Here is a 27009-nt window from a genome sequence, read left to right on the forward strand (position 1 = left end):
GATTGTGGTATGAGCAGCGCACAAGCACCTTTTCAGGCCGCTACTGCTGCATACCAGACGCTAGGGCACCATGGATTTGTTCCCGCCGGGTCCGTGACTCACCACCGTGTAGCGTCGCCGATGTAAGACACGCCGTGTTCATCAAGCGAACGTTGCGATGGTATCCCGCCTTGTCGCCAGTTGTTGTATAGCCACCCGTGCCTCGGGTGGCTCACACGCATACATGCACGCACGCACACACTCAGAGAGACACGGGACGCGATGCTGCCTGCTATGCGTCCCGGCGGCAACTGCCCGCACGGACGTGGTTTATTAACCTGCGCATGCGCGGGTCCCGAACGAGGCTCGTGCATGCGCTACAACTAACTGGGACGTCACAGAGATACACACACACATCCAGATACGGAGCTATGCACAGATCCAGGGGTCGATATGCATACACATGCAGAGGTGGTGACGCACAAACACACGTGCGAGCATACACAGACATCCAGAGAGGGTGATGTACACACCTAGAGCACACCTTTCTAGTTATAGTGGTATTAAATATCTATAGAGGTAGCAGTAAAAATGATATCCAGAATTTGAACTCTGAAGCATTTCCATAGGTAGAGAAGCAAGGCATTTAACCAGACATGCCAACAGAGATCTCCTCAGAGGTAGAGCTCCAAATAACACCAATGCTATGCTATATGTAACTTGTATAGCGCCCACTGCCATTGGTATGGCCTTGAAGTGCTGTGGGGTTGAGCGCCCTTCACAAGACTGTAGTCAGAGGTGATGAAAGGATTTCTAAAATGTGTGTATGCACTTGTAGCCAGCACAAAGGTGGGTAGAAAGTGGCTATGTCTCTAGCAGCAACCCGTAGTTATCAGTTGAGAGAATGGGTGCCATGACAAATCGTCAGGGGAGTGGGATAGTCAGAAGGGTCAGATTAAGTGAACGGCTGGCCAAATTTTGTGCGGATCTCAGCTATTGGATTAGGTGATGTGTGTTTTCAGTGTGTGCAATCGAGTAGTGTTTATTGAGAGGTATGCAGGTGAGTGGACCATGCCCGTGCGGATATGGTTATGTTTCATAGTATGCAAGAAAGGCAGTGGAGAACAGTTACAAAATACATTTTGGGAAACCCGCACCCTGGACCTTAAGGGAAGAACAGCCAATATGGCAGTGGAGAACAGTAGCAAAATACAGTTTGAAAATCCGCACCATGGACCCTAAGGGAAGAAAAGTAAGTATGGCAGTGGAGAGCAGTAGCAAAATACGGCTGAGAAGCACTGTGGGAAGATAATGCAATGTGGTGGAATAAAACAACAGTGAGATGCAAAGAATGCAGACCCAACTCAGAAGCATGGTGGGCAGATAATGCGATGTGGCGGAACAGAAACAACAGCAAGATAAGAAAATGCAGACCCAACCCAGAAGCACTGCGGAGGAAAAGATAAAAAGTATCATCAGAGACGAAATGTAAGATAGCACCAGACATTGAAGTTTCCAAGCATCTCCAGAAGCAGGGATATAAAGTGTTTCTAGAGGTAGAAATGTAAAGGTTTCACAGAGGCAGTGATCCAAAGGATCCCAAAAGATTGATTGTCAATGCTTCCACAGCATTAGAGGCCCGACACATCCCTGAATGTTGAGGTCTAGAGTAAACCACAGATAGAAATTTCAAAGCATACTCATATAGGCTGCAATGAAAGGTGACAACAGAGGTGGAGACCTTGAACATTTTCAGAGGTAGTTGTCTGAAGCATCTCCAGTGGCACGCCACGTACATTGATGTGAAGCATTATAAAAGTGGGGATCTGTAACTCCTGCAGAGGTGGAGATCAAAATTATCTCTGGAGGTGGAGATGAACAGTCTTTTCAGAAGTGGGGATCAAAGGCATCTCCAGCGATGGGGAGTCAAGGCATCTCCACAGGTAGAGATCTAATACTTCTACAGGGGCAGGGATCCCAGGCATCTCTAGAGGCGCAGCTCTGATGAGTCGCCAAAGGTGGAGATCTAATACTTCTTTAGGGGTAGACATCCACAGCATCTCCAGAGATGCAGACCTAATACATCTCCAGAGATTCATATTCCAGGCATCTCTACATATGGAGATTTAATATATCTTTAGGGGTTGGGAGTAAAAGCATCTTCCGAGGTGGCGATCAAAGGCATCTCCAATGGTGGAGATCCAAGGAATTTCCAGAAGTGAAGAAATAACATGCATCCTGAGATATAGATCCAAGGAAGGTCCGGAGATGGTCAGATTCAGAAGTGTATTCAATGTCTGTTATTTTATCCCCAGAAGTGGAAAACTATTAAAACTCCAGAGGTAGAGTTGTAATGCATCTACAGAGGTAGAGGTGTACATCATTAGCCAGAGTTAGTGATCTAAAGAATCCACAGATTCCAAGGTGGTGATCCAAAGCATCATCAGAAGAGACAGCCCATAGCAGATCTATAGTTGCAAAACCCACATAGATCCAGCGGTAGAGGTTCAAAACACCTAGAAAGCTAGAGAGATGAAGCATCCCCAGAGATAGAAGCCAAAAGCATACCCTGAGATGGTGATCCAAGGCACCTTCTGTGATGGATAGACAAAGTGCTGCCAAAGGTAGAGATCCAAGGCACCACCGGAGATGACAATCAAAGGCACCTGCAGAAGTGTAGATCCAATAAACCTCTAGGGGTGTAGCTCCAAGGCACCCCCCAGAATTGGAGATCCAACTCATAGCCATACCTTGAGATCCAAGACAAATCCAGACGTGGAGAGCCAGGTTATCTCCAGAACTAGAGATCCAGCCCATCTCCACATGTGGATATTTAAAGCACATCTACCTGAAAATATCTAAGGCATCTCCAGAGGCAGACATCTTATACTGAAGTGGAGTGCCAAGGTGCCAGCAGAGATAGAGATCTGAAGTATCACTTGAGGCCGAAATATCAGAGGTGGGCATCCACAGACTCTCTGTAGATAGCTAGCACACACATGCCCAGAGGCATAGATCCATAGCAAACTGGGAAATAAAGCATCTCCAGAGCCATACGAACAAAGCCACTCCAAAGGATCCAGTCATAGCCATCGCTTAAAGTAGGGACTCGAATAATATACTTTTCAATAATACAAAATACTTAGTTGAGCAATCACACAATCTCTCTATTCCATTCTAAAACCTGAAGTTTTAAATACAGATGGAAAATGTTTTGATTTGGATGCATCACATATTCTGCATCAATTGTGCAGAAGGTCAATTAGGACCACTATTATTAGGTCAATTAGGCCAAAAGGTCAATTGTAAAAGGTCAGTTTAGGTAATACCAAAGTGAATACACAGATTAAGGCCAACATCAAGACAGTTTTTATACTGCTTCTTTCAATAGCTTGGGTCATGGTTCGAAGCAACAAGAGGCTAAACTGGATTTCAACACAGCTGGATGTGGCGCTGCTCACAGGCAGCTCGAAGAGCTCGACTGTGCCCATTTGCAGGTGGCAGTGGTTCCAGTTGTCACAATTTGATCACACAACTGGTGGCTCAAAGTTGAAGTAGGTCATAAAGTAAGGGATCGGTGGCAAGTGTCTTCCACTTCACAGCTTGTTTGAATTTGAAGCATGGGTCGATGGGGTGAAGCATAGCTCGAAGCACAGTCTAAAATGGAAGCCAATTTGTATCAGCAGCTTGATGGCAGCTCAATGTCGACTCGATAAACACAATGTGGTTCGAATGAGCCCTGCTGGGTTTTGAAACCAGCATTGCCAAAGGCAGCAACTTTGGGCTTGCAGCATTTTTGTGGTCCCTTCACCGGGGCATTTGAAGGAAGGAAAAGGAGGCTAGTCCTGCCTTTACCTGTCCAGGGAAATATTTCTGAGAGGTTTGCAGGCTCTTTGCCACAATCCTGGTCATTGGTCCCAGGGTACCAGTATTCCTCAGTGGCAGGCAAGCATTCCTTCAGCAGTCACTCCTCTTGACCCCCAGAAGTGTTTAAGGAGAGAACTCTTCTGCATTTAATCTCTTCAATCGATCCAACGGTCTTTGAGCAGCTGTAGTTCCAGTAAGAGTCCCGTGTGGATGTTTCTTCAGTGACTGGATGAGCCCAAAATGGTTTTCACCAAATTGGGGGGTTTCACCCCTATATAAAGTCAAATCCAAACAAGGGATTGTTCCTTTTTTTCCAAGTCTTCTGTTGAAGCCCAATCAGTGTTGCTATTGGAGAATGTCCCTCCATTGCTGTTTCAGAACCAGCAAAATTGATTTCCAAGAAGTCTAGGGGGCGTGGTTAAGAAGGAAGCGATGTTTAGTCAGAACCAAGTTGGCCAAAGTCTTCTTCCTGCAGCCATCTTGCCTCCTGGCTTCCCTGGACTTCCCCTCCCCCCGGATATCCCACATCAAAGAGTCTTCTATGTCGATGATCTCCTTTCAAGCATTCCTCCCCTGAATACATGTTCCAAGCCCAACCCCTGAGGAAGTCAGGCTCTCCACCTGGGAGAGGAGTTAGATTGCCGCCAAGAGTACAGTGGATTTCCGGGATGTAAGTGGGCCCATGTGTTGTGGGAGCATCTTCGAGGCAGTAGCCTGCATCAGAGGTCTCTCTCATCTCTGTATCAAAGTGGAAGGCTGGAGTGGAAGGATAAACAGTATTGTCTGCATATTTGAGCTAGGCTGTTTAATGTAATCCTCTCATAGATCACCATATAGGTTTTAATGAGATATATCTTTCTCTTTACTTTAACTCTGTCCCTAGGTCGAAAAGGGACAGACTCTCTGCCACCATATTCCTGAGGTGAACTTTAACAATTTGAAAGGGTTACTTTTTTAAAAAAAATTGTCACCCCAGTGCTGCTAAGGATGAGTTTTATCTTTAGACGTATTTTTATTTCTTCAAATGTCATAAAATAATTGCACACAACAATAAAAACAATCATTAAATTCCATACATTAATAACAGAAAACATACAAAACATAAAATAGACTTAAAACAATTATTGACGTTCATACAATCGGATTTTAAAATGTCATTCGTAACAACCATGCAGCCCCTAAGTATTTCATAATTGCGATTAGGCACTTGTCATCTGTAGTCGTTTTCAGCAGCCTATATGCTTCTTTAATAGTCCTTAGTTTCTCGCCGATGAACATGTAGGCCTTCATGGGTTGTTATATAACGAGCAACTGCGTAAAAAGTGCTGCACATCCTCAACCCACATTGCACAATTTTCAGACTTGTCCGACTGACCTACGTTCCAACGAAAGATAAATCGTTGAACAGGAAATATTCCTAATCTAAATTTAACCATCAAGGTCTTCGCATTTTCTGACAGGGGGAATCCAAGTACTTTTCCATGGAGAAGTTACATTTGATCTCTAAAACTTGAGCAACTCATTTCTTGTCAGCACACTGCTTACATAATTATCTAGAGTGCAACAGAACACAGGCATTTCTCACCACAGTTTTAGAATCACAACCCAATTAAGCAGTGTTACTCCACATAAATGGTCAATGCTGGTTTATTGGAATTTCTTTAATGAAAGAAAACCATTGGATACCAGTAACCCATTGCTGGGATAACAGTCCACACAGACCCTCATGATAAACCGAAGGTTCATGAGTATTCCATCATTTTAACCAATAAAGCAGGGGTTCCTTTTTTATTAGCTAATCAATACCATTCCGGCCTAGTTCCATTCTGATGGGAACATTGGGGGCACTATTTGGCAGATTCAAAAGCCGTTTAAATATACTATTCTTAACATCTAGCCGCGAATGAGGTTAGTTGATTTTGGAGGCCTGCAGCTGTCTTTGATACCAATACTGCATCATCGGCATATAGAACGATGCCCCATTTCCCCCCACCCAATAACAGAGCATCTGCTTCCATATTATTTATGCAAACTGCAATATCATATACAAATAACGAGAATAACAAGGGGGGCAACTCACATCCCTGTCTAACTCATTTTGTGATGTTAAATGGACTGGTATAGGCACATGTGGGGCCCCAAAGAACTACACCAAAGTGATCAGAATATAATTGAGACATTGCTCGGATCAGTGGAATTGGGCAACCCAAAGTTTCTAATGTTGCCCAGAATTGGAGCCTTGTTACTGAGTCAAAAGCAGTCAGGAGAACAAAGAAATACAGCATAAAGGGGGATTCTCCTAAGATTAACATATTTATCTAAAAGCAAGACCAATCTGAACGACTGGTTTGTTATCAAAATTGCCTTTTTTAACCCAGCCTGTGCAGGTGACAGAATAAGTTTGTCCTCACACCATGGTCTAACCTTCCGATTTATAATTTTGCATATCATTTTGAGCGGGAGTCCAAAAGGGATATCGATCTATAGTTGGCAGGGTCATTACGACCCCCTTTTTCATATATAAGGATGATAATTGAACCCTGCCAACTTCTGGGTAACCTGTTTGTTATACTCAGATCATTAAAGAACTTAAGCCGAATAGGAACCCACATTGCTGTCTCCTCCCTAAATAGATCAGTCGACAATCCATCTGTGCCAGGGGCTTTGTTAGGTTCTTGCTGTTTTAAGGCAAGCTCTGCCTCCTTAAGGGTAAATAGCATGGCATCTGGTAAGTTATGACAACCTACGCTTACGAGCTGGGGGTATTGCCTCTTTTTATTGGTATGACCTCCGCTCTGATCATGCTTATTCTGATCAGCAGAATACAGAGGGCTCAATTGCATAAACTATTCAGAACCTACTATAGAGGTAGCCTCTATCTTTGGCGACATCCCTTGCGATATTATCCTGCGAAAATCGCTCTGGTTATGCGATCGGACTGCTGTATTTAAAGCTTCCCATTGTTTCTCAATCTGAATTTCTTTTTTCCTGACCAATAGTGTCTTATATTCTAAACGTTTCTGTTTTGTTTCATCCCAATTTCTTTTTCACGGGTTCTTCACAGTGAAAAGCAGCTCAGATTCATTCAAGCTACGACCTTTATTGTACCTTTTATATGTAATAGTGTTTCTCATATGATAGTTTGATTTACATGTGACGCACCTCTTAACGCTATCAACCAATGTCTCATAAAAGGTCAAATGCGTACGTAGGGATCCTGCATTCACATATATGTTTAGAATGGGCAATACATTATTGTATAAGACTGGAAAGATGGCATCCTTGTCCAACCTATGCCATTTCAAAGATTTCCAAGAATCGAGGGGTTGTTGGTCATTTAGAACAGACGGTATAGAGTTAGTAACCTCTCATTGCTGCAAAAGAGCATAAGTAAGCACAAAGGATCATGGTCAGTATCTAATCTCTCAATAACCTCCAAGGCAATTACTCTGTGCCAGGACTCAAGATGGACCAAAATATAATCAATGTGAGTCTGAGATATATTAAAGGCCCTAGACCATGTGAATTGATAATATTAGCTACCTTGTTACCCATAGAATACGGGCACTGTTGCGCCTTAAGACATAACTCAGGGATACCCGAAAATTCATCTTCAGCTATCTAATCAGTGCTAAGTGAAGGGTCAGGTTCCTGGCGGGGGGTGCCAGCCAATCAGGTGGCTAGGAACACAGGCTTGAATCCCCCTGCCGCCATCTTCCCCCCACCCTCTGTCCCCATTTAAAAATAAATCCCCCCACCCTAAAATAACCTTATTTTGCAGCCACACTTTCCACTCTGCTCACAACGGCCACCATGGAAAGGGAAGAGGGGCTCCTGTACGGAGCCCCGCCTTCCCTTTCCATGGCGGTCATCTTTGTAAAGGATATTCCTTTGTAAAACAGGACGCCACGTGCGTCCTGGTGTATTAAGGAAAATCCTTTCTTTTTATCACCCCGGGTTACCGCTTTGGCAACCCGCGGTGCTCGTAGCTTTAAGCTTTGCTCGGGCCGATAACTTGGGCTGCCGGGCAGTTAACCCCCGTTCCAACCCTTGGAACAAGGGCTTAACGCCATATTAAAATCCCCTACCACCATTACCTGATCATAACTAGAAGAATTCCTGGCCTCCATTATAGATGCTAAGATAGTATAAAATAGCTTGCCGGCCTCATGACATTGCCTAAGATAAACATTCAAGAAATACTATACCCCCTTTCCTTTTGGCTTTCCAGTGATGCCTAATATATCCGGTGAGGATGGAATTCTCATTGGTTTACAAATGACTTCTAAGCCTGAATGTACCCATATAACCAGCCTGCCCTTTACATGTCCTCTTGGGCCTTTAGTGGCATGTTGACAAAGAATGTGAAAGCCATTCATATGCACTGGATCTAACTTCCATGTCTCCTGGAGACAGAATCTGGAACAACCGTGTTCCAATCAAAATCATCCTCCCTCGTCCCTAGCCCCCCTGAGGTTCCAAAAGAGGATTTTGATAGAACTATTTTGTTGGAGACTAGTTCCCATGCATTTGTTTCCCTCAAGCACCCTCCCGCTGCCTTTGTTTGTTCTATTAAACATGTGACGGAGAGGGGGGGGCAAAGGATATGCAACAGTAAATTCTCCCAGTCGCACATCTGGAAATGGCCCTCTGCTGTTTGGGGTACCATAACATTTCATGTGCATTCCAGCACGCCACTTGGCCAGTCTAGAATGAACTGCTGATCTTACTACTCTTGTTGAGCAGCCCCTTTACGGCTCCTATAGCTGGTCGCAGCCATGTGTCATGGAGGTGGCAGATATTAGAATTGGCATCCATGGGCACTGCAACTCCTTTTGCTGCTAGACCAAGACCTGATATATGGGTTCAGGAGCCCAAATCTGATGTTGCAGCCCCCACAGAACATACCGTCAGAGGATATCCGACATGTGGTGAAAACACTACACAAATATATAGTTTACCTCTAGAGTTTCTGACATGGCTTTCACCGAAGCGCGCTTATAGGAGGTTTTTTTTGGCATGCGTCGACCTTCAAATTTGAGCTTCTCCAACCTGGAGGTGTGAAGGAATACAGTGGTCTTCTCCACACATTTAAACAACAAAGCGCAGAGTGAGGTCTTCAGTTTATGGCTCCGACTGGCATGATATCTGTCAGAATGCACCCAAAGGAGCGCACTTTGTGCTTCCCGTAATGGAAATACAAGGCGTAAAAGACTTGCCTACAGATTTTACGCCCTGCATTTCCATTGTGGCTAATTTTCCTTGATTTGTAAAGCGGAGAGGAGGGGCGGGATGTAACTTATGTTTCTGCTGCTCCTTTCCTCTCCACCGTAGACATACTCTAGTGCCGGTATGAGTTTTCATGCCTGTGCAAATGCTAGAGGTTCCAGTGGCCCTTTACGGCTTTTTGACCCAGCAGCCGGACTCCATAGAAATCCATTGTAAACGCTGCCTAGAGGCGGCGCGGTTTATGGTCATAATACCGAATCTAAACATCTCGAAAAAAGAAATCTCGAAACAAAAAGGCCGAAAAAAAAAGGTCGAATTTTTTAATGACGTTTTTTGTTCGAAATGGGGGGGTTCCCCCTCCAATCCCCCCTTTTTTTTTTTTTTTTTAACCATTTTTTTTTTTAATCCCGGACCCCAAAATAAATATATAATTAAAAAGAAAAATTTGACTTTTTTTTCGGTCTTTTTTTTTTCAACCTTATTCGAGATTATTTTTTCGAGATTTTGACTGACCACCAGGCGGCGCTTACTCAATTTGGTGCCAAAGAGCTTCTGTTTACCCCCCACAACCCTTGCACTCCACTGTGCAACTGAGAAAAATGTGGTGGCGGGGTCCTGTGTACTTGAAAGTGTACACGTGATGGTACCCACCATAACATTATGGGGACTTCCAATATGATTTGATGTGATAGCGACAATTCTTTTTAATGAACTTACCTTCCATAGTGGCTCGGCACTGTTGACGTTACCCATATGGATATCCCTTTTAAGGTACTGTGTGAGGTGCATAGCCCGGCCCAGTGACTGACAGGCCCAAGAATCCTGATGCACAAGTGTAATCTTGGAGCACTGCTTTGAGGGTCTGTTGGCGTAATGAACAGTGGGATTTAATGATCATTCTCTTAACTACTTCTGTGAATTAAGTTGAATTCTAGTAAACACTGTTTTGGTTGAGCTTTTTGATGTTACAGTCACTGACAGGGGGTCATTTTAGCATTACTGAGCCAGTGCGAATGGCCTAGTTGTGAAGGGGTTGGAAACCAGCGACTCTAAATATGCCTTGGCCTACAATTCACGTAATCCCTCGCTCTTGACTATACTGGTTATGGCTACTGGCTATTTCCTTGCCTTCCCCCAGAAGTTCAACATCTCCAGAGCTCTGGTCCTCTCTAGGCTGGACTACTGCAACAGCCTCGTCCTCATTCTCCCCCTTTCCTCCCTAATCCAGAATACCCGACTTACCCGAGGCCTCAAGCCCAGGGACCGTACCTCTCCAGCCCTAAAATCTCCACATTGGCTCCCGGTGGCTGCTAGGATCAAATTCAAGACCCTCTGCATCAGCCACAAGGCTTTCTGGGGCCTGGGCCCACGCTATCTCCAACTTTCCCTCCCTAAATACTCCCCTGCTAGAACCATTCTCTCCTCTAACTCCAACTCTCTGATTGTCAAACGCTTCTCCAAGCAAAGAGTGGGGGGCGGGTCTCTCTCTTCGGCTGGTGCCTCCCTTTGGAACAGCCTCCCTGCCCTTCTCAGACTTCAGCTGAACTCCTTAAGTTCCGAAAAACGTTTCAAAACTCTGCTTTTGTCTACCTCTTTCCCTCTTTCCCTTCCATGCTAATCACCTCACTGCCTCTGAGACCGGTGGCCTGGTCCTCATGAATCGCACAGGATACCAGGCCCTCTACCCAGTGGACACCAGCACCCCACCTGCCTCTCCCTGGCGGCTGTGCATCCTACCCTTGGGACTCGTCTGCCTTAGCACTTAGCCTGAGGCCTCCCTTGGCTCCCCTTGGCACTTCCCTTCCTGGCTCTCACCAGTCCATTCCTTGCCTCCTACTCCGCCCTTCCCTATCTCATGCACTTCTCTTCACTGCACTTGCACGTCCGAATGTAACAAGGCCTAGTAGGACCACAAATGTTTATTTTCTGTTTTTGCCAATGTTATTCACTCCCCTTCTTCCCTCCCCACTTTGCCTTGTGGCACCTGTGTACACCCATTATTTTGTATAGGCGCTTAACAAATGCTCAATAAATAAATGAATAAATAAAACATGGGTTTGATCCCCACTCCCGTGCTTAGAGGCTGGACTAACGCAGCATGAAGCTGGATGTCAATCACCAAGGAAATAAAAACAGAATAGGATAAAATACAAATGAGGTAGATGGATTGAGAGAGAGGGCTAGAGTAGTGGAGGTGGGAGAGGAAGGGTAAAACGTTACCACGGTAGAGACGTTGAGGACGTTTTTCAGTAGCTCCCTTAGGATGAAAATGGAGAATCTAGGCGCTGTTCTCAGATACCAGAACTCAGTTCTTCTTCCACACAGCCTGACTGCCATGCCCAATTTCTCACTGGAGTAAAGGTGGTGTGATGGTCAGCACCGCTAAAGGTTTGGCCCTGGCCTAGACACCATCGGTTTGCTTGAATGTAAGAAGGCCACCACATGTCCTCGAGCCTGACAGATGCACCAAACAGAAAGCACCTGTGCACCACCGCGACTGTGCTGAGGCCCTGTGCTACTGAAAAGGCTCTCTGCCCTCAAATTGGTGAAAGTGCTAGGTGGTTAATGTCTCTACCAATTAGTCAGAGGGGTGGGGGGGGGGGGCAGTGGGCAAGCGCAAGTGAACTCATGTGAAGCTCAGGCGAGATGGGTTTTCTGCCCGAGACATTTTATGAAATAATGGGATGGTGTGATATTGTACAGTACAAATGCAATGTAGCCCATGAAATGCTCCACCAGGTGCCAGTGTACATGAGCATTTTGCTGTGCCCAAAGACCACCATGAGGCCTTGCTTAACAATGTATGCCAGCACAGCCACTGGAAAATGTCTGTACCCTGCTCGTGCCTGAATAGAATCCTATGTAAAGTGCTTTAGATTAAAGCGCTATAAATAAACATGTTGTTATTAGTGTTATTTAAGCAGATCCCCATGTGGAGCCCCCTGCCGCCGAATTACTGTATTTTTTCACAAACAGAAGCTCCTGGGCTGTGGCCAGCACCATGTGCCTCTTTGTTTCTGGAGTGGCTGGCTTCCTTGTTCAGGCCTCCTGAAAATACAATGGATTCCACAAATGTAGCAGTGACCCTAAATAAGAAAGAATAGGATTGTAAATAACGTGTCTTTCTGGAATTCTGTACATTGTTTGCTAGACTCATTAAAGGTTTATTTCAGGCACATTTCAGGGGGTGAATCACTGATTTAGCCTGTTCTTAAACACCTCAAATTCACAATGCAGACAAAAACTTTCAAAAAGCATTTAGAGTAGAATAAGCATTCATTTCGGACTATGATAAGCATCCATTTTGGACTATGTATTTTGCTTTTTGCAAGTTGCAGTTATAGCATGTTTTTTTCTGCCGTTGTCTCCTTTATGATCGTCACAAGACATTCCATCTCAGTGTCCTCAGTCACTGGACAAAATCCTTGTGCCTGAAAGCTTGTGTACAGTGTAGAAATGTTTGACCATAAAGTGGCCCTTGATTTCATTGTGCCACAATAAATCCTTTTATTGCAATTGGTCTATCTTTCCTACCTCCCTGGCATGCTGTTGAGGATGTTTGCATGCGTGAAGTAACGGGTGCCCAGAGTACGGGATGCCTTGTGGATGTGCTACTTTCCCTGCGTGACTCTGAATTCTTTCATACACAGTTATGAACCCTCCCAATGGTATGTATTCTGCCAACCTTTGAAGCCTGAAAAGTAAATCCACACAAGCTTGACATGTGGCCAACTTTGCACCAGACCTGCAGATGAACTGGCCTGCTGTTAATGGTGTCCACTACAGGGTGTAATTTGCTTTCTGACTTTGAGAACATCCAGGCATGTAATTGCTAATGTTACAATAGCTGGTAAAATAGCTCAGTGGGTTGAGCGCTCAATGCTGCGATGTTTGTGTGATCTTCAGGTTGCAGGTTCGAATCCTAGCAAGGCCGACTCAGCCTTTCATCCTTCTGAGGGTGATACATGAATAGCAACACGGGTTGGGTGATATTATGTACATTTGTTCTATATAACGTGCTTAAGCGAAAGTGCTATACAATAACACATCAATATCATTTGATCTTGGACGTCTGCTTGTAATTTATTTTGTTTGTAAAGCGGACCAGGCCCTCAGGCAACCGGGCGCATTATCTTGAGGGCAGTTACATACATAAAATACTATGAAGAAAATATTTACAGCACAGTACAGAAGATATAAACACAGTTACAGTATGTTACAAGATAGAGCCATATCATGAGTACGCGGTTCAAACATTCTGCAAGAACAGCCAGGATTTTGTTTTGTTCTTGAAAGTTTGAAAAGAAGGCTCTGTTCTGATAGGAGTGGCAAAGGAGTTCCAGAGCTTGGTGGCTAGGACCGGGAAACTCACCCCACCAGCTTTTTGAAGTTTGAATCCGGGCATGGTGAGGCTGTGAATATGTGGGGTTCTAGTGGGTCGCGTAGAAGTGTGGAGTGTGAATCGGGAGGCTAGGTAAGGAGGTGCTTTGTTGTCCAGGCATTTGTGGGTCAAGGCTAGCGTTTTCAAAGCAATTCTGTGTTTTGCTGGGAGCCAGCGTAGGTCGGAGCGGGTGTTGGAGAAGTGGGATCACCTGGGGATGTTGAGGGCGGCCCTGATGGCATTGTTCTGGACTGTTTGCAGTTTGTTGAGGTTAGATTGACTGGTCCCCAGGTAGAGGGCACTGCAGTAGTCGATTTTTGTCATGATGAGTGTTCTTGCCAGTGTGATACAATTGTGTGGGTTGAGAAGAGGTCTGCAGGTGGTAATAAGTTTGCAGGTGTAGGCTGAGGCCGACCTAACTGCGTTCGTTTGCCTGTTCAGCGAGAGGGTGGAGTCCAGGTAGACGCCAAGGGTTTTAGTGTCTCCCGATACCTTGATGTCATTACCGTCAATATTGAACGACTTGAAGGCTTGGTCTAATTTGCTAAGACGTTGGGACGAGCCTAATAGTAGTAGCTCTGTCTTTTCATCGTTAAGGCATAATTTGTGTTGTGCCATCCAAGCCTGAATGACCAGATAGACATCGTTCAGAGATTTAGAGTCGGTTATGTGGTCACCATCGATGGGAATGAGTATCTGTGTGTCGTCCGGACACCCAGCTAGTCGAGCACATCGAAGAGAGGTTTGGTGAACACATTGTAGAGGGTGGGTGATACGCAGGATCCTTGGGGGATGCCGCAGTGAATTGGTGAGGGGTCAGCAGATGCTAGCGGCACGAAAACCCTCATGGATCTATTGCTTAGGAAGGAGTGGATCCACGCAGTCCGAGAAGTGAGCTGCTGATTTGAGATGCTGGCAAAGTATTTGGTGATTGACCAGATCAAATGCTGCAGATAGGTCTAGGAGAAGGAGTAACGCTAGCTTTCCATTGTCTTTTAGCATCTCCATTTGGGTTTTCAAATCGATTAGGGCTGTTTCCGTCCCGTGTTTGGGGCGGAAAGCGGATTGTCTTAATCCAAGAAGGTTATTCGATTCGAGGTAGTCCTGGATCTGCAGGTATGCTGCATGATCAAGGATCTTGAGGAGGAAGGGGACCGTGGTGATGGGTCTGAAATTGGTGGGTATATTGGGGTCGAGTGATGGCTTTTTGAGTAGAGGGATTACCCAGGCGTCCTTACGGTTGTCAGGGACAATGCCCGTTTTGAAGGAGGCGTTTATGAAGGCCATGATGAAAGGAGCTAATTCATGAGCGGCTTCCTTGATGATGGAAGCAGGGCAAGGATCTCCTTGGCAGTTGGAGGGTTTGAGATTTTTTATTATCCCTTCAACCTCCCGAGTGGTGAGGGGGGAGAATACAAAGGGTTTACAGAGTAGGTTGGCATTGCCGGTGTTAGGCGTGGGAGCAGTCAGGAGTTGATCAGGCTGTAAGGAGTTTTGTTTGTTTTTGGATTTGAGGGTTGCAATTTTGCCCAAAAGTGCTGACTGTATGCTGGAACATCAGGTGCTATCTTTAGTGCAGGTGTCGGGGGAGGGGGGGAGGGGTGCAGCAGGAGTCTCCAGTTCCTTGAGGATTTTGAAGAGTTCCTTAGTGTTAGATTGTGCTGTTAGAATGCGGTTATTATAGGAGTCTTTTTTTAGCCTGAAAGATGGTTTCTTTATAGCTGAGAGTAGCAAGGAAGAGACTGTCTTTGTGGGCATCAGATGGGTGACTTTTCCATTGAGACTCCGCAATACGTTTCTCTTTGCGTAACTCTCTTAGCTGAGGTGTGAACCACGAGTTAAGGTGCGCGTGCTGTTTAGGACTCCTTAGTTTAAGAGGGCCAATGGAGTTTATGGCTGAAAGCACTGTTGGTTGTAGGTATCAGCCAGGGTGGTGGGGTCTGAGCAGAGGTTAGTGACGTTGTTAAGAGCAGGAATGATAAGGGGGAGAATGGGAGAAGTTTTTCAGCAGTGATGTTCTTTTTGTTTCTGGTGGGGATGGCATGGGCAATAGGCGGCTTAGGCAAGAGGGCTGCTTCGATAGCGAAGGTGATGATGTGGTGATCTGACCATGCGCACGGAGCATTAGAGAGCAGGCTAATGTTGCAATTAGTGGCGCTTAGCCAATCTAGGGATCTCCCTTTAAGGTGAGTAGGTTCATGTATATGGTGAGAGAAGCCTAAGTCAATGAGGGTGTTGGCGAGGTCGGTGGCTGTGAGGTAGTTAGGGTCTAGGTAGCCTAGATTGAGGTCTCCAGGGATGATTGTTTGAGAATTCGTTTTAGCTTTGTCAAGTACTAGGGACGTGATGTCGTCCACAAATGTGGAGGGAGGGCCAGGTGGTCTGTATATTAGATGTAGTGTGGCTGTTTGGTTGGCGGATATGGGAAGTTTGACAGAGAGTAGCTCAGCCGATTCCAGGTTTGTACTTGGGAGGGTTCTGAGTCCCAGAGAGTTTTTATAGATGAATGCAATCCCGCCACCTCTGGAGGTGCGGTTGCATCTCAAGATGGTATAATTAGGAGGGATAGCCAAGGATAATGCTGGGCCAGGGGCGGGGTGCAGCCAGGTTGCTGAGATAGCAAGGAGATCAAGCTCCTGAGTCTTGATGGGATCCGCTATGTCCAGTGCGTGTGCTGCTATGGATCTTGCGTTGACCAATGCAGCCTTGATCTGTGTGGCATTTCTTAGAGGGGCAGAGATCGTCTGGGAGGGAACAGGAGTATATGAAGTAGGAGATTGGTGGGACAGACTGGTTGATAGATGGTTTGCATTCACAGTAATTTGGTAATATGGGCCTATACACACTGATATTAACAATACATATGGTGATCCATTCTTGTATGAAATGTACATCACATTACAGTGATATCGTAACCATATTTTTCATAGTGTACTCAGGAACAAGGCTATGTGATGCCAGTTCCTGTTTTGTCAAGCGGTGAAAGGTTGTGTGCCATCGCATCCTGTGATGCCACTTTGGGGTGGGGTCAAATGACATCACTTCCTGTGATGTCATCAGAGGTCAAGGGTCATGTGATGTGACCTCTGTTCCACTGGCATTTTGGTGAAATGACATCCTTGCAATTTCCCCATGAGTGTCCATATCTTTCTCAATTGACCCATGACTCCCAGTGCCAGGTTCTGCCCCAACGCACCCGTCAGTGATTAGGTCTGCCTCAATTTGCACCTCTGTGCCGAGTTGTCAGGCGTTTCTGCCCCAATGTCGCTCTCTCAATGCTCAAGCCTATGCAAATGTCCCGCAATTTACCATTCAAGCCCTGGTTCTGCTTATTAACGCTTAGCGCCCAGTTCTGGCTCAGTTTTCCCCAATGCCGAGTTCTGCCCCCTTTTGCCCATCAATGTCGAGGTCTGCCCTAATGTGCCCCCAGTGCCAAGTTGATCCCCTATTTGCCATCAGTACTGAGCTCTGTCGCTATTTGCCTTTCAGCACAGAGTTCTTCTCAAGTTTGCCACCTCCTCTCAGTTCCAAGTTCTGTCCCAATACACCCGTGGGTGATTAGGACTGCCCCAAAGTGCCCTTTTGTGACGCGTTCTAAGCTCTCAAATGTGCCCCTCAGTGTCCTGTTCTGCCTCAATAGGCCCTTCAGTTTCCAGTTGCGCCTATTGACCCCCAGTGCCAAGTTTTGTCCCAATGTGCCCCTTAGTCCTCTGTTTTAGAACCGGGATTACAGATCATTTCACAGTAAGTATGAATTAGTTTATTTGACTACTTATAATAGTTGAGTGTTCATGACCGCTCCAATCCAGGGTCTATACCAGGCTGCAGGGTCAAGTTTCTAATGCTAACTTATAAAAAGCATACAATGCCCCCACCTTTGGGATGAAATATATCATATCACATCTTGTGATGTCAAGGGAGGGAGATCAAGCATCACGTGATCTCATGTTCACTACCCATATGATCAGGGGTGTTGCTAGGTCTGGAAAAGATCAGGGGCTAAGCTAATGTCGGGACGGTCGGGACTGGGGGCTAGCTAGCATTTTGGTTGTAGCACCTGAACTTATATACGGGGCTAAAACCAAAAGACCCGGGGCTATAGCCCCCTTAGCCCCCCCCAGCAACGCCTCTGCATATGATTGTGTTCATTGATGCCCCTGCTGGGCAGTGCTAGTTCCCATCATCATGCCATAAGCAACGATCCACACAGGGCATACGTGAAAGCTGCCGGGACTCACATTTTCAGGCATGAATGCCATGGAGTCTTTGTATCTAGGAGGTGTGTGTCCCTTAGTGTAATTGTGCATTCCCACAAAGTCTGCATGTGCCTTAATGGTTCTATGTCATATTTCTGCATTTTAGACCCCGAACACAAAAAAGACCGATTTTATGGGCCGTCTTTCTGTTGGCTTTAAAATGCGGAAATATTACATACTGCCCCCCTCCTTACCCACTCCCACCTGCTCATTCTCTCCTTCACCCTCCCACCTAAAAGATGCATCCTCCCCACACATCCGCACACAGACACATACACGCACACACGCACACACACATACATACATACAAAAACTCACCTCTTCTTCCCGCGACGACTCCGCTGGGCCTCACAGAGCCTGCCAGACCTTGCGCGCGCTGGTGTTTGGCACGCGCCTGACAGTTTGATTTAGAAAGACATGCGGTCATGGAGCGGTCTTTCTAAATCAGTCTTTTTTCTTTTTGGATAAAGGTAATTCGACCTAATACTGCCTTAATTGGGGGCTGTAGTTATGCTATGTTATCTTGCTTTTGTATTTCGCCTCACACCTCCTACCATAGTTAATGGAGTCGAAGTGCTTTTGCCAGTCAGAGAGCCAACGGAGGAATATGACAGAACATTCACTAGTGGTAGGGACGAGTAGTTCTATAGTAACAGGTTGCAAGGGGCGGTGTAACTTGTAAACTGATTAGGGTAAATGTATTTCTTTTGAAATTTTTGCCAGGAAAAGTGAAGTCCAAGTTATACGATCAAGATTGGATAGATACTTGTGAATGTACGACTACAACGAACCTTTACTGTCACTTTATCCTGGAGTGTAGATCAGGAGAAAATGTACCTGAATATTTACAAACATTCCCTAGCCACCAGCTAAGACACCAATTTATGAGATTTCATATGAACCTCTTGCCAACAAGAGAAATTGCTGAAGTGAGGATGAAAAACAAACCACTGAGAAAGGCTGAATGCACCGAGAGAAACTTTGCTTCCCTTGACATTAATATGTCCCTGGTTGTGTGAACAAAGAAGTCGGTGGCTAGGAAGGTTTCTGAAACAATTTACAACGTTGTCTATCGAGGATTGGTGGGTGCTTTTGAACATGGGAGAACATGTCTCTATTAGACTTGCTGCGCTTTCGTATCCGAAGGAAGTATTTTGTTTGTGGGAAAGGAAGGACCCATCTCTGATGGAAAATTAAGATGTAATTTTACAGTTGCTGTTGTTCTTTTGTTTATGATGAAGGGGGCTCATCCCCCTGGCAAGAAATGTTAAAATGTTTTATTTTTAATTGTTTTGATTTTCTTTCAATGTTTTGATTCAAATTGGATGTAAATAAGGTGTACATAGTTTAAGGTTTGACTTGATTAAACCATGACTAATACAAAAAAAATCTTTTATATTGCCCATCTGCACACTTTGGCTCACATGTCCTTGCTTCATTCCTTACAGTCTCCGTCATGCACATTGAATGCGTCCGAGAGGGCTACCAGTCCGAGGGGCTGCGGAAGTATGGACACTCTTTCCCGGAGAAGCAGTGCCTGACCATTGCCTTCAAGGGCAAGCGTCGGAACCTGGACCTCGCTGCTCCAACCGAGGAAGAGGCCCAACGGTGGATCCGCGGCCTGGATAAGCTCATGAAAAGAGTGGAAGCCATGAGCCAACGGGAGAAACTCGACCAATATCCTTTCCGGTGTCTGTGGTAATGTTGCAAGTAGGTCACACCGACAAAGGTAAGGTCGGTGTGGGGAGATCAGTGTCTCAGTACCTCTTACAAGATCAATTATTTCACAACAGTGGCAAGAGAGCCGACCAACCTCGGCAACCTCTTGTACGGCTTCCATTGTTTCGTAGCAGTGCCAGGAGACGAGCAAAGCGCAGCAACCTCTCCTTAAGTATTAAATGTATCACCGAAGTGCCAGGAGAGGAGTCAACCCTCAGCAACTTCTCATATATTATTGTTTCACAGCAGTGCCAGGAGAGGAACTAACCTACGACAACTTCTCGTTCATATCAAGTGTTTTCACAGCAGTGACAGAAGAGACTCCAACCTCTTGTACAGTATTTATTGTTGCCCAGCAGTGGCAGGAGAGAAGCCAACCTCTTGAACAGTATTTATTGTTGCCCAGCAGTGCCAGGAGACAAGCCAACCTCTTGTACAGTATTTATTGTTACCCAGCAGTGCCAGGAGAGAAGCAAACCTTTTGCACAAAATCAATTTTTTCACAGCAGTGCCAGGAGAGAAGCAAACCTTTTGCACAAAATCAATTTTTTCACAGCAGTGCCAGGATAGGAGTCAACCCCTGTATTCTCTCATACAGTATCATTTCACAGCAGTGCCAGAGTAGAGCCAACCCTCTGCAACCTCTCGTACAGCATCAATTGTTTTATGGCATTGCCAGGAGAGAAGCCAACCTCTGGCAACCTCTCGCACAATATCAATTGTTTCACAGCAGTGGCAGGAGAGCAGCCAACCCCTGTATCCTTCTCAGTACAATATCAATTGTTTCAGAGTAGTGCCAGGAGAGGAGACAACCCTCGGTATCCTTCTCAGTACAGTACCAATTGTTTCATAGTAGTGCCAGGAGAGGAGACAACCCTCTCATACAGTTTCAATTGTTTCACAGAAATGCAAGCAGAGGAGTGAACCATTAAGCAACTTCTCATGCAGTATCAATTGTGTCACAGCTGTGCCAGGAGTGAAGCCAACCCTCTGCAACCTCTTGCACAACACCAATTGTTTCACAGCAGTGGCAGGAGGGAAGCCAACCTCCAGCAACCTCTCATACAGAATCATGTGTTTCAAAGCAGTGCCAGGAGAGTAGCCAACATCCGGCAACCTCTCATACAGTTTCAATTGTTTCACAGCCATGCCAGGAGAGAAGCCAATCTCCGGCAACGCCTCATACAGCCTCAATTGTTTCATAGCAGTGCCAGGAGAGAAGCCACAATCCGGCAACCTCTCATGCAGTCTCAATTGTTTCATAGCCGTGCCAGGAGAGAAGCCAACATCCGGCAACCTCTAATACAGTGTCAATTGTTTCACAGTCGTGCCCAGAGAGGAGCCAACCTCCAGCAACCTCTCATACAGTATCATTTGTTTCAAAGCATTGGCAGGAGGGAAGCCAACATCCGGCAATCTCTCATACAGTCTCCATTCTTTCACAGCCGTGCCAGGAGAGAAGCCAACATCCGGCAACCTCTCATACAGTCTCAATTCTTTCATAGCATTGCCAGGAGAGGTCAAGGGCCTTTAATACCTTGAACAGAGATGCTTTTAGATTACTAAAATATATATTGTGTCTGGATTAGGTGCGAACTAGCCAAGATCCTTTCTTACAGATTGGCCCAACAGACATAGATCCAAGCTTTCTTTTCAGTGGTGTACACTTTGTTCTGTGGAGAGTTCTGTACTTTTTAATCCCGTTTTTTATTAATTTATCGCTATATATTCGCCATCCATATGCATGCCAATGTCCCTCCCATTCTGGTTTGGCTAAGCATGAAGAAGGGGGAGTTGGACATGGAAAGGCATTCACAATAAATCCCTTCCAGATGAATCTAGGGGCCATCCACGCTGGGATGAAAACACTAACTTTAGCTCTGAACGAGGAGAAACAGATTCCAGTGGCAGGGATCTATTTTACTTTACACATCCTTTTCTCCTAGCCCAAAAAAGCGTCCCAAACATGGAACGGATAGCCGAAAGCAGTCAGATTAGGGAGCAACGGCCTTGCATTTAGGAACGCTCTGGAGACAGCCATTTTTAAATAGACCCAAGAAACCCACAGGATAAGTAAATTGCAGTCAGGTGTCTCGTGCTAAAAATGTTTTGTTGTCTTGCCTAAATGTATGCCCCCTGATGCCCGTGGGCTTCAGCGCAATAGAAACAAATAAATAAATAAAACTGCGGGATGAACACCGGATCTATTTGTCAGAACATCGAGGACGGTCTTTGATTATACGAGATGTTTCTGTGGTATCCTGTGGTTTTTCCGACAGTAATTACTTCACAAATTATATATGGTGTCGAGGATGGACTTGATTATAAGAGATGTTTCTGTTTCCCGTAACCCGTGACGTCAATATTGAAGAATTTAATTAGTAGCTGAGGCTGGGAACACTGATACCTCCCTCAAAAATGCAGAAATCATCCCCTATCATAGCCTTCATCCTCTCCAGAATTTACAGCGATAATGCACTTGCAGTAGTCTGTCCCTCATTTCGTTCTATGGGCCCCAAGAGTACGCTCTCCTCTTAAGGAGACATTTATTTCCAGTTGAAGACCTTCAAATCTCATAAAGATCACCAACGTCCCTAAAATACCACCCCGATTTCCTCTAGTCTTGAAAGATTGCACATAATCATGCTTTTAACACCCCTACCGCGTATCAAGTTCATTCTGCTATTGGGACTTAAATAAGCGGAGCACCCAGAGGTAATCTTACACACAGTGCGCGCTCTGCAGAGGTCATATATTAAAAGGAATACCTGCTTTGGTATGTGGGTGGCTGCGTCTATCTTGTGTGGTGTTTGTGTGAGAGTTTGTGAGGGCGTGAAAGGTAGGTAGTTGTCTGGGTGTGTCTTTGTCCATGTATGTATGTGTTGTGGTTAGTGGAGTTGGTGGACGACAACGACATGATTTGACGCTATGAGTGAATATCAAGTTCAGGATCTTGAGTATGACGAGACCGGGAACGTCTTTGCCTTTTTGTTTCCTTAACTCCGGTGCATTTGGATCAAGGATTACCTTCATCAGGCCGATGCCAACAAAGACAACAAGATGAGCTTCAAGGAAATTAAGAACATGCTGAAGATGATCAACATCGATATGGACGATGACTATGCCTTCCGCCTCTTCAAGGTACCTGCAGTCCATCCATACTAATGATTGCTCCCTGCCTGTCTCATTATGGTTTCTCCACCATCCCCCAACATCGTCCAATGGCCATCATCCGACGACCATCATGCAATGGCCATAATCCAATGGCCCGGCCAATCTGTGGCATCTGCTTTGCCTTCTTTCTTCCTCTCTAGGGTACCTGTATCTCTCTCCTTCATATTTAATCCTTCCCACCTTCCCTCTCTCTGTGGTAGATGTTCCCTCATTCGTCCTCTGCTTTGGCAGGAGGTTTGAACTTTTATAATGCCTTTTCTCTCAGCCTTGCCCTTTTACGCCACACCTTCTGGCTCACTAACATGGTAGCCGTTGTCTTATAGTCCTGCTTATGGATTTCATGTACTTCCTTCTTGTCGTCTCTGCTCTGCTCGTTTTTAATTCTCTACATGACACTGTTTTTATAATTCCTGTATACTGCCTGCTCCCATTTCCTGAAATCTGCCATACCTTTCCTCTAACATTGAACACCTTGGTGCACTAGGTGATACTTGTTATCGCTTTCTCTAATTCACCAAAACCTGGCCTCCCTGCTCCTTGCTTCTGTGTAATTTGCTTCTACTGTTCATTAAAGGGACCTGATCCAAACCTCCCCTAATCGCAGGGACATCATTAGGGGGCCGCTAGGGGTCGCAGCCACAGCTCCTGCGGTCTCCCTTGCTACCCCTATGGTCTCCCTTGCTACCCCTATGGTCTCCCTTGCTACCCCTATGGTCGCCCTTGCTACCCCTATGGTCTGCCTTGCTACCCCTATGGTCTCCCTTGCTACCCCTATGGTCTCCCTTGCTACCCCTATGGTCTCCCTTGCTATCGCTGTAAAAAAAGAAGCAACATGGTTTTGCTTTTCTTTTTAAACGGATGCTCCTGTCACACAACGATTACTGCTTCCTTCGCTTCCCACTGATGTCTATAAATAGCAACTAACACCCAAGGTGAATCCCAATCTGGCATGATTAAGAATGTCATAAAGTGTGTGTGCGCTGGCACCTGTAAACAGATCACATCTGATGTGGGATCACTTACAGCGTTCCCCTGAAAGGATTTCCTTTGCGGCACGGACGCGTTTAACTGCATTGGTTAATGAATTGAAATGACGCAACCGCAGTGTGGAATTTGTTGTATATTGTGCTGGGCAGTTTGAAATAGGCCACAGCTTTAAAAAAAATATGCATTTACTTAAATCGGACTATGTCCTTAAGCCTTGTGTTGTGATGCCGCACACACACGCTGGGGTGTGTCACGTCATAGGGGAATGCCGGGACGACAGGGCAGAGCATGGGTATGTTCCTGAGCAGGGGGAGAGCGGACTGGGAATGCTTGAGAAAGGAAAGAGTGAGCAGCAATAAACATAGTCGCTGAGATTTCACCAATACTGTACCGCTCCACCTCCCGTGTCACGAGAGCACATATTGGGTTTGGCGGGTGAGAGCCCATTGCAATGCGTGGGCATGTAAGGACCTTGGCAGGTGAGCAAACTATGGTGGGTGACGCCTGCCAAAAGTGTGACCGTTGAGAGGTGGGCAATATATGTTACATGGCAAGGTAGAGTACAATAAAAAGAGAGAATCATGCGACACCAACCCACCGGACAGGAAGAGACTGTATGGGCAGATGGCAAAGACCCAGCAGAAGCAGCAGAATGGAAAGAGAATGCTACCCGTGTGGGTACAAACATATGGCCAGTGACGAACACTGCCCTGCCAAAGACGCTAAATGCACCAAATGTTCGTAATGAAAATTGATATTTTGAACCTAATAACGCCTTAAGTTGAATGTAAGATGCCTCTGGTGTAAATGTGTGTTCGCCATGGTGGAAAGGTGGGAGACAAACCGTTCCCAGGATGAGGAAGTGAAGGAGCAAGAAGAGCAGGACGGGGAAAGGCTACAGAACTAGACTAATAGGGCACAAGATGTTCATGCAAACCCCAGGAGCACCAACAGTACCATGGGCCCAATGGCCAAAACAAATTCAAAGCATACATGCATTGGCCCGGAGCTTACAATCCACTGGCGGGCACGCTTACTGCTAAATGCCCTACGAACAGAGGACCAGAGATTATTCAATGCACTACCATCAGAGAAACTCAGGAGGATAGGATAGCACAGCGGCAACGTGCTCGCCTTGGAAGCAATACGATACAGAGCAACACAGGTTCGATTCTCGGGTCCGCGCTTAGAACCCTCTGGGTATTAAGCGCATTATAAATAACCTATCATATCATATCACCCTGATGGCACACATATGGCCAGCTGAAGATGCATTGGCACGGCAGCACAATGCTTTCAAATTGAGGAAAATATTATGAAGCATAGCAGATATTCAATTATATGGATCAAAGTGCTGTGGAAATCATAAATTGACTGCCTAATAAACTTTGTGCAAAGTGGCGCCCTCCTGTAGTTCTGGAGCCCTCCAGGATGGGGCACTTAAGAACATGGTGCTGGATCCTCACATTAAGAAAAGTTGGTACAAAGCAGAAACCCAACACAGGAGGAGGCTATGACCATCACCCAAAGCTTGGAGGAAACAGTGAGGCATGCAGCGATCGAGAAAACCAAAACCAAGAGCGAGAAGCGTCATGTGACACCAAACCACCAGGCAGGAAGAGGCTTTATGGGCAGATGGCATAAACCCAAGCGGGAAGCAGCAGATTGGAAAGAGAATGCTACCAATGTGGGTACAAACGGTGTCCAGTCAAAGGATCGAAAATAAAGGATCGAATGACCTTTTGATCGACAGTCAAAGGATCGAAAAAAAAGAGTCGATTTTTTTTTTCCCCAAATTTATTTATATATTTTTTTTACTTTGGGTTGGTAAAAAAAATGTTTTTAATGAAGAAAACATGGGTGTTGGGGGAACCCCCCCACCCCCCAAAAAAAAAAATGTCGACCCTTTTTTTCGGTCCTTTGACTGTCGATCAAAAGGCATTCGATCCTTTTGTTTTCAACCCTATATCTGGCAACCAATAACGAACAGTGCCCTGCCAAAAACGCTAAATGCAGCAATGCTCGTAATGCAGTCACTTCACCACGTGTTGCACAATGTGCAATGTGTGGCTGGTGTCCCAGAGGAAGATTGTTCCTGCAGATTGAGATCGCCAGAGGCGCAAAACAGAGGGGTCATCCCATGAGTAAGAACCCAAACGTGCGGAATTGTGTGCTGTATGTTAATGGCAGACAATGCTTTGCAGGTCCCTGCGCTGTCCCCAATTCCCTGCTTATTCTTAAGCTTTGCCTGGAACATTTTGGATACTGCCAATTCTCAGACCCCCTGCACAGAGGGACAGCACGTGTATGCGTGCAACCTGCACACATGCAGCAACCAAACATAGGGAGAGAAGCACTGAGATGATGAGGTCCGCAGATCAGGATATTTTAGCCAATTATGCTCAGTTTTGTTGCACTAGAAAGACTTGATATAATCCTCTAGATTTAATATGGATGGGTTTGAAATGCCATCCACCCTAGCACATTTGCAACATGTGCATGCTCTGTAAATTGTGCATGTCAGAGTGGTGCACAGATCCGCAACATGCTTGCAGTGAAATGCTCAGAAAACTAGCAGTTCACAAAGTTATATGGTGGCTCCAAGACTCTTCTCTGCAGAAGGTGGTGATCGGAATGTGGCAGAAATAGCTTAAATGCCAGTCAATGTATCAGTTGGGCTATTTCACACTTCCACCCACATACTCGAAAAGATCCCCTCTGTCTCCAGCTTGCCCTTGTTACTTAGTAATATTAGGCCCATGTTTCTGATGTGTTTGATCAGGCGGTCAACCATGTCTTATATGCGAACCCTCTGGTTAGGAGGAAGGCTCCGGTGCGTTTAGCTACATTCATCTTTTTTGATTTTGAATTTTGTGTGGGTTTGCTAGAGTTGGGAGTGCCAAGGAATTCATTGGGAGGCCGATCCAGGGTCTGTTGTGGTCATAGACCTGCACTGACACACGGAAAAAGAGGGGGCGGGTCCGTTTTGGACGGGGAATAAAGAAGCGGAGCTGCGAGCCGAGGTGAGAGCAGTCTGCAGCAGTCCTGTAGTCCGACCACATCGTTGTGCCAGGAAGTGGTTATCTAGCCCAGTACACCGCAGAGCGGTGAGCGGAGCTGCGAGCCGAGGTGAGAGCAGTCTGCAGCAGTCCTGTAGTCCGACCACATCGTTGTGCCAGGAAGTGGTTATCTAGCCCAGTACACCGCGGAGCGGTGAGCGGAGCTGCGAGCCGAGGTGAGAGCAGTCTGCAGCAGTCCGCTGCAGACGCGGAGTAAAAGCGCGATGGAGCCTGAAGTGCGTCCTCCCACACCCCCAGTAGGAAAGGCCAAGACGACCTACTGGGAATCGGAGGAACGCAGAGAATCAACGTCTAAACCAACACAGAAAATGAGAGCACCGGAGGCCGCGGGCGCGGG

General features: G+C 45.9%; 1 protein-coding gene across 1 annotated transcript in view; it reads left to right on the forward strand.

The window, feature by feature from the left end:
• Positions 1 to 27009, forward strand: part of PLCD3 (phospholipase C delta 3) — a 467775-nt gene that overhangs the window by 295588 nt on the left and 145178 nt on the right. The window contains exons 3-4 of the mRNA XM_069634237.1: positions 19161 to 19389; positions 22443 to 22572. Of these exons, the coding sequence (XP_069490338.1) occupies positions 19161 to 19389; positions 22443 to 22572 (359 nt within the window). The remainder of the gene's footprint in view (positions 1 to 19160; positions 19390 to 22442; positions 22573 to 27009) is intronic.

This window comes from Ambystoma mexicanum, chromosome 13 (genome assembly GCF_040938575.1).
Source record: "Ambystoma mexicanum isolate Mex_15411 chromosome 13, UKY_AmexF1_1, whole genome shotgun sequence".
NCBI lineage: Eukaryota > Metazoa > Chordata > Amphibia > Caudata > Ambystomatidae > Ambystoma > Ambystoma mexicanum.